The following is a 17,370-nucleotide window of genomic DNA, read 5'->3' on the forward strand; positions in this document are numbered from 1 at the left end:
GATTTTCAGTCCGATCGATTGGTTTAATTTAATTAAAAAAATTATTAAAAATTACAAATAGAAAAAATAGAAAAACTCGATTCAACAAATTTGTACCAATTCACAATAAATCATTTCAACCTCTTTTTCAGACTGATGTATTAATTGATTCTCGATCCAACTTATCCAACTAACCAATCTGATCTTGTTCCATTAACCTTGGATCACACATAATATGTTCATCCTAAAAATAAGCAAAAAAAAAACTAATAAAAATAAGTATTAGGTATTTTATTTGAATGCGATAAAATAAATGATAAATATTTCGTTTAAAACATTAATTTTGATCTAAAAGTCGATATATATATATATTTTTTGAACATTAATCTCAATATGTTCTATCATATCTGCTCTTTTTGATACAATGCCTAGAATTATCTGTAGCCCTTCCCCAACTTTTAAATAAGAGGATAATGTGTTTCAACGCATTTGGACCCGTATCCTTTTACACTAGCAACAATGCCAATGCCGATCGAACTCATACTCAATCATCAAAGGTTACATTATGTGTGGATATAATAATAATAATAATAATAATAATAATAATAATGGTAAAATTGAGTATGAGCTTTCATATAGGGTTTAATTAAGTGTGGATATATTTATTTTCTTTTTGTTTAGATTTGAATACATTCTCGTTTTAGTTAATTAGATTATATTGATGGTATGTACAATAATAAAAAACGATATAAGTCAACTAAATTTCAGTTCTTAATTTATTTGTGCCATAATAACTTGATACTATTTTATGATTAATCAGACATATAGTTATATTTATATTTTAATTGTATTATACTTGTTAACTTAAAAAAGAAAAAAAACTTTTTGGTCTAATTATAAATTTGATTCCTCTACTTCACAAAAACTAAGAACTTAGTCTTTTACTTGAATTTGTTAAATTTTGATTCTCGTACTTTACGAAAACAAACTGAAAAGTTAATTCAATTTGATGACAATTTAGCAAGAAATCACTAATTTAGCAATTTGTATGAAAACACAAATCAACAGTTTAACAATTTATATACGATGCCTTATTAAAAATCTAACATTTCAAGTTTATGTGTTAATCAATAACTATACTAATTTCTTAATTAGCACTACATTTTGATAAATTAAAGGATAAAGCACACTAGTAGTCACTCAACTATTAGTAAATTTCTTTTCTAATCATCCAATTATGAAAAGTTACAAAATAGTCATTCAACTATTCAATTTCTTCTTTTTTGGTCACCCAACTATCTTGGATTTTTAGGTGTTCCTATTTTTACATTAGTCAGTTGGTGACAAAAGAAACAAAATTGAACAGTTGAGTGATCATTTTGTAACTTTTCATAGTTGGGCGGCCAAAAAAGAAACTTACTAATAATTGGGTGACCAAAATAGAAATGTACTAATAGTTGGATGCCTACTAAAGTAGTTTAACCTAAATTAAACTATAAGATGGAAACTTTTAGGGAAGAGATTTTCATTAAATGATATTTGATTATATAATTAAAAAAAGCAATGGATACAATCTCGTAATTATCTCCAACATCAATGGCAATTGCTTTAACCCTTGACTTTATAACACCTCCATTACCCTTCAGTCAAAATTCAACTCAAAAACTTGAATGGAAAACAAATTCCCATCGCTCACTTTTTTCCGTCACTTTCTCGAGAAATATATTTTCTTTTCCGACTAACATTCCTCTCCTTTTTTTTTCCGTCACTTTCTTGAGGAAAAAATGTCTCAGCGGGCCGGAAAGTGCCGGAAAATCCGTCACATTGTCCGAATCCGACAAATGCTGAAGCAATGGCGAAAGAAGGCCCGCATTACGGCCAATGACAACATCGGACACGCACCGTCCGATGTACCGGCGGGACATGTGGCTGTCTGTGTGGGGACCGGTCTCAAGAGATACATCGTACGAGCGACGTACCTGAACCATCCAATCTTCAAGTCACTCCTCGTACAAACCGAAGAAGAGTACGGTTTCAATAACGTAGGACCGTTGACCATCCCATGCGACGAGTCACTCTTTGAGGAGATTCTCCGTGTCGTGTCTCGTTCTGACTCGTCGTCGAACTCGGGCCGTTACTTTACATTCGAGGATCTTCAGAGACGATGCCACGTGGGCATGAAGAATAAACAACAGATTTTGAGTGAATCTCGGCCGTTGTTTCATCGGGTCGGCGATAGATCAGTCTACTGAGTTGGCCATCCGATTCACCCGAGTTGGAAGAATTAACAGTCGCAATTTTAAATTGAATATAACTATGAAATTTTAATTGTGAATTTCATCATTTTTATTTTATGAAATTTAAGAAACTAGTTTTTTCTAATTTAGTTCATCTAAATTTGGTCCTTTTATTTTAAAAAATCGAAAAGTTAATCGAATTATTTGTAAACATATGAAATTGAATTGTAGATACATATAAATTATTAACTTGTTGATTTTCATATTGGGCTACCTTATTAGTTTAGCAATATGAACTATTGGGTTGACTCATCTGAGTTACCCGAGTTGGAAGGATTAACAGTTATAAATTTTAATTCACAATACACTAATTTCATGTTTAATTATTTGTGAATATATGAAATTCACGCGTTAATATTTGTTAATTTGTTGTACATAAAATTTTAATTTATTGTTTTTTTTTTAATTTCTTAAGTATAAATTTTTAAATTGTTTGTTTTTTCTTTGAACAATTTTAATATAAATTTTGATCATCCTCCTTTACTATGGGTACTTCTAATCATTGTGTTAAAAATAGCAAATATGATCAGAATTTATAATGAGATTTTTAAATTAATATTAAGACTCAATCAACTAAATTTTTAATTTTTAAATTAATGATTAAAATGATTTTTTTCTATTTTTTAATTAATATTATTATTTGCATCACATTATACAAAAATTTATATTATATATAATTTTTATATTTAAAAAATAAAATTTCATACTTAAATTCTACATGTTGAAAATTAATATTTTTTTTCCTTTCTTTTTAAGAAAAAAGAGTAGATAACTTTTCCTAATTATTAGAAGTTGCCTAAATTACTCGAAGAATTTTATTATAGATTTTAATCATTTTTTTTTTTTCACACAATGCTTAGAACTACCCATATCCCCTCCTCAATCCATAAATAAGAAGATAATACGCTTCAATGTGCTCCAACTCACATCTTTCTGCATTAATAACAATGCCCATATCAATCTAGTTAAGACTCAAATAATTTTTTTTATTTTTAATTAGTAGTGTTTTGATATGATAATCTTCTCTTAGCTCATTCAAAGATTTTATTCTTAATATACATATTATCATTTATTTGAGTGATTAGTGCATAAGGTTAAGCATAATTTTAATTATTATTTAAATATTATCCCTGCTAAATTAAATTTCTTTGTTAATTGACTAATTTTAGGAAATATTTCAGATTTTGTTTTTGCATTATTATTTTTAGAATTTTTTTTTTGGTCATAGTTCCTTTTTTTTGGCATAAAATTTTCTTTGTTTCCTTTTAGTGAATATTTGTAAGGCAAGTGTGCTAATTGTGCAATTATTGAAATATTTCAACTATGTTTGTGCTTTTTTATGTACCAAAAAAAAACAATTATTACAATTTTGGAGCAACTTAATTACTAATTAGCATTGTTATCAAAGCTGTAACTGTTGTTTTTTGGTGCATAAAAACAGTTAATAAAATCTTTAAAATATTTTCTATGATTGCAAAATAATCACACTTATTACTTTCCATGTAAACATATTATTTTCATTTTATTAATATATTCACTAAAATAGTATATGATATGATTTTAAGATTTGGTTTGTGTGATAGGAGTTAAAAAATAAATATTTGAATAAAAAATTATTACCGATTGAGTCTTAGTTTGATTGGTATCGACATTGTTATCAGTACATGAGGATGTGAGTTCGAGAGTACTGAAATACATTATCTTCCTATTTAAGAGTTAATCTTACTGCTAATCACATGCTTTTATTAAGTTGACATCTAGAATAAAATATTTATAAAAAAATTAAGAAAATGTAAGGAAAAAAGAAGTGTTGTATAAACAATAAATAAAATAAATGATGTTGTTGAATAATAAAATACAGAAAAAAAAAAAGAAAAGATAAATGAACAAGATAAATTTACAAGGTGAGTTTTAAATGAAAAAGATAAATTTATCTTTTATTAATTACTATTAATCGAATTATTTTGGGCATGTTCATCATTTTTAATTTTTTTATTCAAGAACTTTCAAATTTAAAAGAATTAAAACCTATTAAAATTTAAATTATTTTAAGAAAAAATATTTGTTACACTATCAATATCAATGGAGTCTTTATACTTCACAAGCAAGGTCAAGAGGTTGACAAGTGTTCTATAAGGTATAGAAAAATATTAAAAATAAATATTTAAAAAAGAGAGACACTTGATAATTTTTTAATTCTACTCATAGAATAAAAAGGATAAATTGCCAATGTACCAAATACTAACTCTTATTTTAATTTTCATTAAATTAAAAATTATTATTTAATATATTGAAGGTGAAGTTTTTTAACGTTAAAATGTCCCATGTATCACTTATTTTTTTAAAATATTAATTAATCACATGTGGCAATTTCTTAACTATTCTTAAGGAGTTAAAAACACTTCTCTGTTTATCAAATAATTATATTTAAACTAATTATGATTTTGTTATTTTTTTCATTTATTTCTCTCTTTTTTATTTTTAATTAATTTTATTAATATTTAAACCTTTTTATTTTTGATAATTATTTTAAATTAATTTTATAAAAAATCTCAATTTAAAAACTTCAAATTTTTTATATTTTAATTAAAGTAAACTATAATTAAATTAAATTAAATTTTATAGTAATTCAATGTATTTTTTTGTAATTAATAATTCATTTTTTATATTTTAATTAAAGTTTAAATAGTATTATTAAATAAAATTAATAGTTAGGTGGAAAGGATAGGCAAATAATAAGTCCATTTAGTCGAGGGGCGTAAGTTCAACGCCTTTATAAAAATTGTAGTCAAGCCCAAGTTCAATAATAGTATTAGCATTTTATCTATTTTTTTCACTTTTGACGCTAAATCTTTTTATTTGTATCACTTTGATCCTTAACCTTTAAAATTTAGTCAAAATTTTTTTTGCTTGATGGAAAATTTAATTGAATTGTGGTCCTTAGAAATTGTGAAATTGTAAGTTAATAGAAGGGTAAAATTACACTTTAACTTCAAAAATTATAATGGAGTAGGCAGGGGCGTAGCCAGGGGGCTGGCATGGGCCTCGGCCCCCCTAAAATGGAAAATTTCATTTTAGGCCCTTGAAACTTTTTAAAAATTTTAAATTAGTAAAGGTAAAATTGCACTTTGCCCCCCCTAAAATTATAAAAATTTAATTTAATCATTTACAAATTATAAAAATATAAACTATAAAAAATTAAAATTTCATCCAGCCCCCCCTAAAAAAATTTTCTAGCTTCGCCCCTGGGAGTAGGTAAGGGCCTTGGTCCCCTAGGTTTGGTAAAATTCCTTGTTTAGGCCTTTACATTTTGGTAAAATTTAGTTAATAAAAGAGTAAGTTTCTGCTTTGCCCCCCCTCACTAAATTATCATATTCAATTCTGCCCCTGATAAAATTTCTAGTTTTGACCCCTACTAGCCCCTAAAAGTATTTCTAACTTCACCCTTGAAAACTATTATCTAGATTTTAAATTGGTTCTCAAACTTCAAAATGTTCTAATAGAGTCCTCAAACTACCGACATCTTATCAACCAAGTCCTTTTATTAGCCTAATTGTTAGCTCGAGATTAAATTTTACCTATTTTTTTAACACAACAGATTCAAGCTATCCATGCGACGGATAAACATGTATTTATTCGATCCATGTATTTTAAACATATTAACATATACTCGAGATAGCATATTTAACACTTAATCTAATATCTAAGTTAATAAGCTAGCAACAAAACATGATTGATACGGTATTAATAATTTTAACAAATTATAATAAAAATATTGAAAATAAAATAACAAAATATTCAGATATTAATTCTAAAATGATAAAACATATTACATTCTTAAAAGGAGAATAACGAGTTTCAAACGATAGTAAAACCAATATATACCGTAAAAAAATATTAATCCTAAAAAGATGTCTGACGACATCTGCTCAAAGTATCTCTTGAAAGATTTTTTTTTTTTTTTGTTTTTTGGAGCCCAACATGTCTTCCCCACAAATGCACTCCTAAGTGCACCGATTCCTCTTGCAAAGGAAAGACAACTTTAAAAAATGACGAAAACCAAAATAAAATGGTTAAATTTCAAACAAGGTCCTTTACTATGTGTTTTTAGTGGATTTAGTTTCTCTATTATAATTTTTCCATTGGAGGGAGGTCTTTACCTGCCCCTGATATTCGCATATGAAAATAAACCCGTAATAACTCGACCTGAAAAATAAACTTTAAATCGAATAATTCAAACCTAAAACAATTCCATCTCGTAAATAAACCACTTGTTAAGCAATGAAGTTGGTCGTTGGAACTTGGCATTCATGAAAATAAACGCAGGTCCCCCCACAAAGGGTCGGCATATTTTGCTCTAGGCAATTCTCCCACTATCAGCATATGCAATGTTGGGATTGAAGAGAATATACGTTGAAAATGATAGGATAAAAGGAAGGAAGTATCTGATATGCCCCTTTATTATTAAGATTTTATTAATTTGGTCCTTCTATTATTACACGGACCAATTTAGTCCATATACTATTAAAAAAATCAAATGAGACTGAATTTTAGTAGAGTTAACATTTATTGTTTGATAGAGTTAACGATTTTAAATTTTTAATAGTTATGCAAATGAAATTTTTTGTTTGAAGTTGAACTGCAAATGAAAAATATAATCTCCATGTAATTTATTAAAAATAATATTATTTAATGTTTTAATAGTATAAGGACTAAATTAATTTATTTATTAATAGAGGGACCTCTTAGATAAATACGGTGAGCTCTAAATAAAACATATTAGAAAGGATGAAAAAAAGGGTATGAATGCCTGATAGAGATCAAGGGAAATATCGATAGTAAAGTCATTAAGATATTCAAATGTTTTCATTTAAGGCATTGAGTAGTTAAAATCACTGTTATATGGCCTTCTCCATTCACACGGTTTCCACTGATTGAAAGATTTTCTTCCCTTTTTCTTCTACGGGTCACTTTTTTTTTAGCTTCGTGAATCAATGAACCAAAATCCCAAAAAAAATTCTTTTACTCGTAAATGGGAATTGATCCACCATACCAATCGCCGCTTGGAGCTTGCTAGCTAAACTTTAAAAAATAACTTAACAGTCTAGTGACTTAAATAAAAGCTTTTGAATAGTTCAATGATCAATTTTTAACTTTTAAAGTCAAGTAACTAAAACGTAAATTAACTAACAGTTAAGTGACTTTGGATGTAATTTAACCAATTAAAATACATGTACTAAATATTTATGTGGAAAGCTCCTCCGAAGAGAATAAAAACTACTGGCAAAGGAGGCTTGGGCTTTTTACTAAACGAGTAAACAAACGAATTAGTACAATATGGAGAAAATAAAATTAATTGTACAACTTGTACATTATCCAAAACCTTGAGTACAAAGCTCTAACCCTAAAAAGTAAACCGGTAAACAAAACCCTAAATCTCATAGGCCACTCACAAAATGGGTACAAAATACTCTCCATAATTACCACAAAACACTTACCAAAACTCATATACGATTACATCTTGTTGCCCTCTAAGAAAAACCCTTATTAATTGACATATCAAAACAGGGATATAATGACCCTATTTAAATAGGCTTAGATTAAAGTTCTAATCATACTAAAATATTCCTAGAATAATTAGAATTCGACTAGAAGAAAAGTCTTACTTGGAGTAAAAACCGCGACTGCTTAAGTGGAGAATACGTCACGTCATCGTGACGTCCCATGCATGTTCGTCACACGTCGCCCTTGCCTTAAGTTGGGATTTTGTCGCGTCGTTCGACATCAGTCCTGTTTTGGCTCTTTTTCAATTGCTCGTTTAAGGTGGCTATAATATGTCTGATAACTGCGAAGCACACCCCATGCAATTTATGCAAAATAAAGGATGTAATAGCAGAATTTGACCAATTCTAACACTATGAAGAAACATTAATGAAAAAAAAGAAGCAACAAAAAGGGCATAGAGTGAGATTTGAAGTGACAAAGGCTCCTTCCATGAATTTACGTACAAACATGGGAGACAATATGCAGAAGAACCATGCAGCCAACTTGACTGGAGACTGTCTTTTTTTCTTTTCTTTTTTTTTTGAAATTCCAACTCATTTTTTTTCTTCTGTAAATGATGTGAAAGACATGACCTGTTTTTTTTCATTAATCTTACGTATTGGTACGTACATGTCACTTCTGTCCCCCAATCTTAATTTATTAGGTGCTTTAATTATTCTTTTTTTTAATAATTTTGTTTAAATAATTTTAATTACCTAAAACAAATATGATTGTAGCAGCCAGCAGCCGGCAGACAGTTTATCAATTGCAGTTCCACACTACATCTTAAAAAATAATACATTTTTTAATAGTTATGCTTATCTTATGGTAAAATTTTAATGAAAGTACTTATATTAAGAATTGGATTACATTTTATTTATTATATTAAAAAATAAGTAAATTAATTTTAGTACATTAAATTAAAGAGCACATTGGTAATTCTATTAAGTATTGACGTGACTAATAGAGTAATTAGACAATGACACTCAGCATGTCACGTGTATCTCATACTGTCATAGAGAGACTAATTAAATTCAGAATGAATGGAAATTTTAATTGATTGTGAAATGGATGAAATTTTTTACTTGTAATATCTCATTACTTAATAGTGTAAATGAACGAAATTTTTAACAAAATGACCAATTTATTCTTTGATCTAATGTATAGGGATTAATTTAATTATTTTTAAATAAAAAAGACAAAATACAAGGCTCTCCATGTCACTTTTACCTTTACGTAACAAGCTAACGAGGCATATTTGAAAAATACAATTATATATGGTAAAAATATCATTGATGTCATTATATTAAAAATCAGATTGCATTTGCTTCTTTTATTAAAAAAATGAGTAAATTAGTCCCTGTAAGTTAGATAAAAAAGCAAATTAATCTTTTTATTAAAATTTCCATCCATTTTGTTGTTAAAAACCGATCTTTATATATCAGTATGAGGTACAAATAGCATGCCACGTGTTATTGTTTGGTTATTCTATCAGTTAGCCTAATTTTTAACTATATAATAAAAATTTTAACAAAAATAACCAATTTCTCATTGATCTAACCCATATGGACTATTTTATTAATTTTTTTTAAATAAAAAAATAAAATACAATTTGATTCGTAATATAACAACATTTATAGCACTTTTACCATATATTCCAATAAATCTGAAACAAGAATAACCTGCAAGATTCTTTTTAACTCTTCCATTTATTTAATATTTTTCAAATAGGACTAGTGTGAGAGCAATGAGAGAGGGAGAGGAGCATGGGCAAGAAGAGCTTGAAACAACAACACAACCAAAGCAATAATAATGGTGGGGTTGAAACTTTGAAAGATTTTTTTTTTCTGAGATGGATTTTGTTTCAGCTTTATATACATATAGGTTCAACTTGAATTATGCAATCGACAAAAAAGAAAATTTTAAAAAATTGAACATAAATATTTACCTGAAAAATCCTTTTTAAGAGAATAAAAAATTACGGATAAATAAAACTTCACTAAAATAACAAAAAAATCAAAAGAAGAGTATAAGATGTAGAAACAAATAAACCTTGAATCCGAAATATAAAGATTCTCCAAAATTTTCACAATTTCTCTTAATTTTGTTGTTGTTATTCTTAACTATCTAGAATTCGTGTACAAATATAACTAAGAGAAGAAACTCAGTTAAGTGAGGAACATGTCGCCACGTCGTGACATTACTATCGGCTTATCGGGACGTGGTGTTATTTCTCGCCTGTACATCATAGTCTCGTCGTTGGCACGACGACTCTTCCTCATCACGACGTCAACTCTATTTTATCTGAAATGCGAGTCACATTCCATATATATATATATATGTAATTGTTATGGTTGATGAAGAAATTGCTGAACATGCATAGACATATTTGAAGAAGATGAGCCTGTGGATGTCAATGTGACAATTTCGTGGCTGCAATTACAACGGGCAAAAAAGATTATTGCATTAAAAGAAAATGGGGATACATAGAGGACCAGTTTAATCAGTGGCAGCCTTTGCTTCCTTACTGGTCCATGTATGGAAAAGAAAAAAAAAAAAAAGGTGAATGTACTTGAAAGGTACTTTTGTTATAGAGTTGTGATCAAATTAGTCCTTTATTATTAAATGAATCAATTTAGTCATTATATTGTTAAAAAGAATCAAATAATGTGAAATTTAAATAGAGTTTTTTTCCTTTCAAGAATACGATAAATAAATTTGAATAGAGTTAACATATGTTGTTTTAAAAAATATCTTTACTATTTAATAAAGTTAACATTTTTAAAGTTCTTATGGTTCTATAATTGAAATATTTTATTTGGAATTGAATTGCAATTAAAAAAAATTTCGAGACAGTTTTTTACACAATAAGTGTTAATTTTGTTACGATTCGGACTTATTTGATTCTTTTTAGTAGTATAGAGACTAAATTGATTCATTTAATAATAGAAGGACTAATTTGATCCATTCACTATAATACAGGGAACTTTCAAGTATTTTAACCAAAAGAAAAGGCAATTCAAGTAAATAAAGGTAAATGTAATATTTAGTCCTTTAATTTGGTAATATTTTCCAATTTAATCCTTGAATTTTTTTCTTGATACGCATTTATTCAAGAACTTAAAAAATTCCATTAATATATAATAATGTGTCACTGTGTCATATTTAACCTAAAAAATTTAAATAAAATTATATAAAATATAAAAAATACAAGAATTTTGTTAAAATTATAAAAAAATATTTTAAAAAAAATCAATTAATGGCATGGAGCAATATCATACTGGTATGTCATCTTAAGTTTATAGAATCTAAATTGAAATATCATATCAGGAAAATCAATCAGTTCTTGACAAATGAAAAATTGTTCCTTTAGTTAATTTAGAAATTATAAAATTTTAAGTTAATTCAATGGTAAAATTGTATTGAACTCCTCTTAAAATTTAAAATTCAACTACGGGCTCTCCAAAAATGAAAAGTTTATAATTTAATCCCTTTAAAAATTATAAAATTTTATGTTAATAGAATGATGAAATTACATTTTTATCTCTAAAAAAATTATAATTTAAATCCAGCTCCTCTAAAATGATTTTTGGCATTGCCCTTGGTTCCTGGATTAATGTGGACCCAAAAATTAAGGGACTAAGATGGAAAAAATTGCTAAATTCAGGACTAAATATTAATTTATCAAAGAAATGTATATGGCTCTAATGGTTTGATCATATGGTCCCGGTCGAGTTAAATTATACCACCAATGACCAAATTATAATGTACTCTGTTGTGAGAATTTGTTTTTTGTGCAGGTGAGAGGTTGTCTATGTAGTTTACAAGATGGGTTAGTTTTGGGTTAATTGTACAATATGTCCCCAATGGTTCAGATTCTAAAGTGATCCCAGAGTTCAAAATGTTTTAGTTTCGGTCCCTCTAATGTGCTTAAATTTTAGATTTAATCTCTATACTTTGAATTTTAACATAATTTAGTTCAAATAGTTAATGCAGTTAACTTTTTTATTAAAGCATTACACGGTCATATATATATATAATTTGAATACCACATTTACTTGTTATAATTTCATAAGTTCGTATTTCAATCAAAACGATGACGTTAATTTTTCTTAAGAACACCATTCCACTATAAAAAAAAGTATTTTATCATGATGATGTGATACAATCTCGGAATGTCACTTCAATGTTTCAATAATTAGATCGGTTGTCGAATAGGTCTAACCATTAATTTCTGATTCAACTAGTTCAATTGGTTTGATTGCCAGACTAACGATAATTAAATAAATAATTAAAAATTCATATTTTTTTAAATTTAAAAAAAAAAATTAAACCGGTTCAACTTTCGATTTTTACCAATTTTAAACAATTTTCGAGTCAATCAGTTCAACCCATTTGTTTAGACCATTATATCGATCAATTCTTGATCCGTCCAATCTGGTGCTATTCTAGTAACACCGGTCACATCATCAAATCTTGACAGAATCTAAGTTTAGGGACCAAAATAGATGTAGTTGTCAAGTTTAAGGACCAATTTGAAAAAAAATTCAGATACAAAAATGAACTTAATCACTAAATTCAAGGACCAAAAATTATATTATCCATAATAATAACCCCAAAAAATTATTAGAGTTGTTAGACAAAAGAAAACCATGTTCCTGTTTATCCACGTTCAAATGTTTTCCTTACATGACCAGCACTACATTTGGCTAAAGTAAAAGGTTGTTAATATATATATTTTTGACATATTTGATATTTTAATTTATATATACAAAATATCATTTTTAGGTTTTAATATACAGAAAATATTTATTAAATTTAGTGATAAAAAGAGTTTAATATTCTTTTTTAACACTCGAATTAATTTGAATCATGTAAATAAAGAAAACATTGCAAATATAATTTTGTCCTTTGTTTATGAGTTCAGTCGAGTTAGATTTCGAATTTAGTAACGGACCAATATAATTAAAATCTCGTAATAAAAAAATTAATATGCTTTTTGAAGCTTCGGCATAAACTTTTTTTTTATTCTACTTTAATATTTGAACTTGATAATTATTCTCATATTAAAATTTAAACTTTTGTATATCTAAGTTAGCCTTCGAACTAAGCATTTTCAAGCTCGCATATGAGAATAATAGTTATTATGTTTAAATCCAAAATAGTGATTTAACCCTAATAAAAATTTTAAAAAGGATTAATATAACTTTTAATCCTTGAAATTTATAATTAGATCCATTTTAATACTTAATTTTTTTTGTCTATTATTTTAATTTGACAATTATATCTATTTTAAAGGAATTTTTTTGAGACCAACCCTGCTGCAGCTGTACTAAATACTAACCTCTATTTTAATCTCTAAACATTGCAATATCAAAATGCCACTTCAACCCAAATCTAATAGCCAAAATGGGTCTAATTATAAAGGTCAAGAATTAAAATAGACAAAAAGAAAAATATGAGTACCAAAATGAACCTAATTACAAATTTTTTAGGGAGTAAAAGTTATATTAACCCAAATTTAAAAAAAAAAAACGGAGGAGACAACAACATTGCTTTCCTTAACATTTCAACATCTCTCACAGTAATGCAAACCGTGAGGAAACAAAGGTTTGTACAAATTATTTAAAACCCAGAAAAAAATTTCATAGTTTCATGGGCTCAAAGTTAGATTCCCTAATCACTAAACAAACATTAAAAAAAACCCAAATTAATGGGTTCAGAATATCATTAAAAAAAACAGAAAAATCGATGTTAAAAAAAAAAGCTTAGCGCCGTACAATGACGATGCCGCCGTGCTATACTTTTCAACTTCATCGGAGCGTGGAGGTAAGTGATCGAAAAACGACTTCTTCACAAGGGATAGTGAGTCCCATATCGTGATCGAACCCGAACTCTTCTTCGGCTCGTCGGAGTAAGCATTGGAACTCGGGGTGAGTCAAGAACGAGATGGGTACAATGTACCTGCTCCTGTTTTCGCCGACGTAAACGGCGAAGTGACCTTTGGGTACGTCTAAGGGAGGGGTGAGACCAACGTCGTCGTAGCCACCGCCGTGTTGTTTCTTGCCTAAACTCGAACATCGTTTGAGGATTTGTTTGAGGACGGCGGTTTGTGGTAGCTTGGATGATTTTCTGATCGCCATTGTTGTTTTTGTTTGGTGAAAGAAGGAGAAAATAAAAATAAAAATGAAGGCTTAGTGGTTGTGGAGTGCGGTAGGGTGAGAGAGGATGGAGAAAGGGGTATTTATTTATGATGAGAGTTGGAAGGTGATGGTAACCGTCGGGTCGGGTCGGGTCGGCTTTTCAGATTTCGAGTAAGTTTTTTTTTATAAGTTATTCCTTTAATCAATTAATTATTGGTAAATTTATTTTTTAGCCATTCAATTATTTAAATTTTTATCGCCAACGATTAAATCATCAATGATAGCTTTTAAAATTAACCCTTAATAATTTTATATTATATCAATTTAGCCTTGATTCTAACAAATTTAACCCTCAACACATTATGTAATTTAGTTATTTTTTCTTCAATTTTGCTTTTCTCTATACCCTTCCAACTAAAAAAAACAAATCTATCAATTAAATTTGAACTAAAATATACGAAAAATTCAAAATAATAATTTTCATATTTTCTTATTCTTTTATAATTAACCCTTGATGTTACAAATAAAAGTAAAATTACAAAAAAAGGGACCACTTTGAGATAATATATAAATGTTGAGAGTTAAAGTGTTATTTTGTCAATTTTAAAAGTTGTCAAGTTATCTTTTCATGGTGACCCCCCAAATTGATTACTTGGGTGACCATTTTGTAACTTTTCATAATTGGATGACCAAAAAAGAAATTCACTAATAGTTGAGTGACTACCAATGTAGTTTACCCATGCATAATTTGGTATTTGAATTTGATATTTTTTTTAATGTGGTACTTGTATTTGACAGAAATTACACATTTTGGTATTTGAAAATAACAATGTTAACTTTTTAATGTTTAATTCAATTTTGAAGTTGATTTAATAAAAATACATAATTAAAAATAATATCAGCAATTAACTTTCATCAAATCAACCCTAAAACCTAAACTAAACCTCATCCATCGGGCTATTATGTGACAAACTAAATGTAAAATTAAACAAGTCCACCGTTAATACTAAATTTATTCTATTAACAAAATCAGATACCAAAAAGTCGGTGTATCAAATTGAACATTGAAATCAAACTCAAATACTTAATTGAGACAAAAAAATTAAGTATCAAATTCAAAAAATTCAAATACCAAAATGAAAATTAAAATCGAACTTAAAAGCCAAATCAAGGGCATAGCTAGGGGGCTGACAGGGCCCTGACCCCGTTAAAATGAAAAATTTTCATTTAAGTATTTTAAAATTTTAAATTAATAAAGATAAAATTGTACTTTGACCCTCTAAAAATAACAAAAATTTAATTTAATCATTTAAAAATTATAAAAAATAGAGTATTAAAATAATAAAATTACATTTTTATTATCATAAATATTACAATCTAATTCCGATCTTCTCTAAAGAAATTAACTAAATTAAATATCAAAATCAAATTCAGATATTAAATAATACATTAACCTAAAAAGTGAAATAGTCACTCCCTCAGTTTATACAACAAAACATGTTTACATTTTATAGGAAAAAAAAAATGACGCTAAGGTCAATAAAGATACTGAACAGTCGTCATACAGTATAACGTTGCATGTGTCTTTGTTTAGTATCCTAATTCCTAGGTCTCCCTGTTAATAGTTACAAAAACAGAACTAGATTCTCTTACACGACATTCAACTACTCTTAGGTGAAATTATATTATTATTAATTACCACTAATTAAGTTGGTTTTTAACTTGTTTTTTACTCTACTTTTAAAAATAAAACGAAAATTTTAATTAACTTATTATAACCTGTTTTAATCTTTAATTTATTTCTTTCTCTTTCTTCTACCTTAAATCACGGACCGATGATGACTTTTTACTGTAAAGTACGACAGTTTTTTTTTTGTTGGCTCTGGACTTTTCTGATTATTTTGTCTTGTGATTTTTTTTTGGGGTTAAAGTATTATAGTCTATTTTATGGTTAATTTAGTCATATATATATGTCCAAAAAAAAAGAAATAAAGTAATTTTTTTTTTAAAATTTAAAGAAATATATTATTTTTAAGAGGGTGTGAAAACACGCTTAGTCTATTGTCATGTCAGGAAAAGTATACCTAACGCGTTTTTTTATAACTATTAGAAAACGCATCTAGTTGGTTATTTTTTCTTAACATATTAATAAGAAAGTTCGTCGAATTATATGTGTTTTCTTTGTAATTAAAAACGTGTTCAATTGGGCTCGCTTTTCCTGACATGTCAATAAGAAAGCTCGTCTAATTGGGTGCAGTTTCACTCACTCTCTCCAAAAATTAACCTATTTCTCTAATTTAAAAAAATCGTCCTATTTGGCCAATTAATTTTTTTCCGGCATATTAAGCTAATTTAGCCCATTTTATTAGGAGTTAAATTGTATTTTGCTCATTTTATTCAAAATATGAATAAATTAGTTCTTATATATTAGATAAAAAATAAATTTATTATTCTGTTAAAAATCGATCTATGTACGTCAAAATAAAGTACATATGACACGTCAATTTTTAACAATAAAAATAGATAAAATTTTAATAAAAATTATCGATTTGATTTACTTATCTTTTAAGTAAAGGGAACAAAATAAAATTTAATTTTTATTACAAGAATTTCTACTATATTTTTACAAATTTTCTTATTTGAGAGGAAAAAAGAACACACACACAAAACACTTCATGAAAGCATGTCTTCAAGGCTTTTTTTGGGGTTTGCAGAAACCCATGTGTGTGTGTGTTTTCTTTTACTGTTGGATTTGCAGGTTTTGACCACAGTTGCATTGTTCTTGTTCTTTTTCATGGTCAGTTTCAGTTAGTCATATTTCATTTGAAAAATGCAAAAAGAAAAACCCTTTCTCTCTCTGAAATTATCTGCAATTTCTGGGGTTTTGCCATTGTTTATTGCAGAGCCTATGACACACATTTATATATTCGGGGAGGGATCATTTGGTGGAAAACTAAATAGATTTTATATTATTTTTATATTAATTAATTATTAAATTTATTATAATATTTATATTTGTCATGCATGTAAATTTTTTAATCGATATGATATCTTCATCATATGGATCTAAAATTTATTTATAATAATATATATTTAATGGTTGAAGATGTTTTCATATAAAATGAATAGTTAAAAATATTTAATTTATGTCAAATTTGACGTATTTGATCTACATGAATGAGTATAAAATATGACAGTTAGATTTTTAAAATATTAATCGTATAAAAAATTATAAAATTATGTAAAAAGACTTTAATTTTACACCGATTTAAGTGAGTTCCTCCTCATGTATATATATATCTTTTGTAGTTTTGTCTTATATTGTTTCTAATACCTAATAGTTATATACATTAGACAAAATTTACTTAAAATATATCTATATTGTTGATCGGTAAAAGTACCATGGA

The 17,370-nt window shown here is 27.3% G+C and overlaps 2 protein-coding genes across 2 annotated transcripts; one reads left to right on the forward strand and one right to left on the reverse strand.

Moving 5' to 3' along the window:
• The first annotated feature begins 1,644 nt into the window (after positions 1–1,644).
• On the forward strand, positions 1,645–2,358 carry LOC107927972 (indole-3-acetic acid-induced protein ARG7). Its single transcript, XM_016859115.2, has one exon. It carries the CDS (start codon positions 1,764–1,766, stop codon positions 2,229–2,231), a length of 468 nt encoding a protein of 155 aa, XP_016714604.1. The 5' UTR covers positions 1,645–1,763; the 3' UTR covers positions 2,232–2,358.
• Positions 2,359–13,471: 11,113 nt separating this feature from the next.
• On the reverse strand, positions 13,472–14,032 carry LOC107927973 (auxin-responsive protein SAUR50). The gene has a single exon (XM_016859116.2). The coding sequence runs from the start codon at positions 13,961–13,963 to the stop codon at positions 13,634–13,636; it is 330 nt and encodes a 109-aa protein (XP_016714605.1). The 5' UTR covers positions 13,964–14,032; the 3' UTR covers positions 13,472–13,633.
• Positions 14,033–17,370: the final 3,338 nt, after the last annotated feature.

This window comes from Gossypium hirsutum, chromosome A03, assembly GCF_007990345.1.
Source record: "Gossypium hirsutum isolate 1008001.06 chromosome A03, Gossypium_hirsutum_v2.1, whole genome shotgun sequence".
NCBI classification, from domain to species: Eukaryota; Viridiplantae; Streptophyta; class Magnoliopsida; order Malvales; family Malvaceae; genus Gossypium; species Gossypium hirsutum.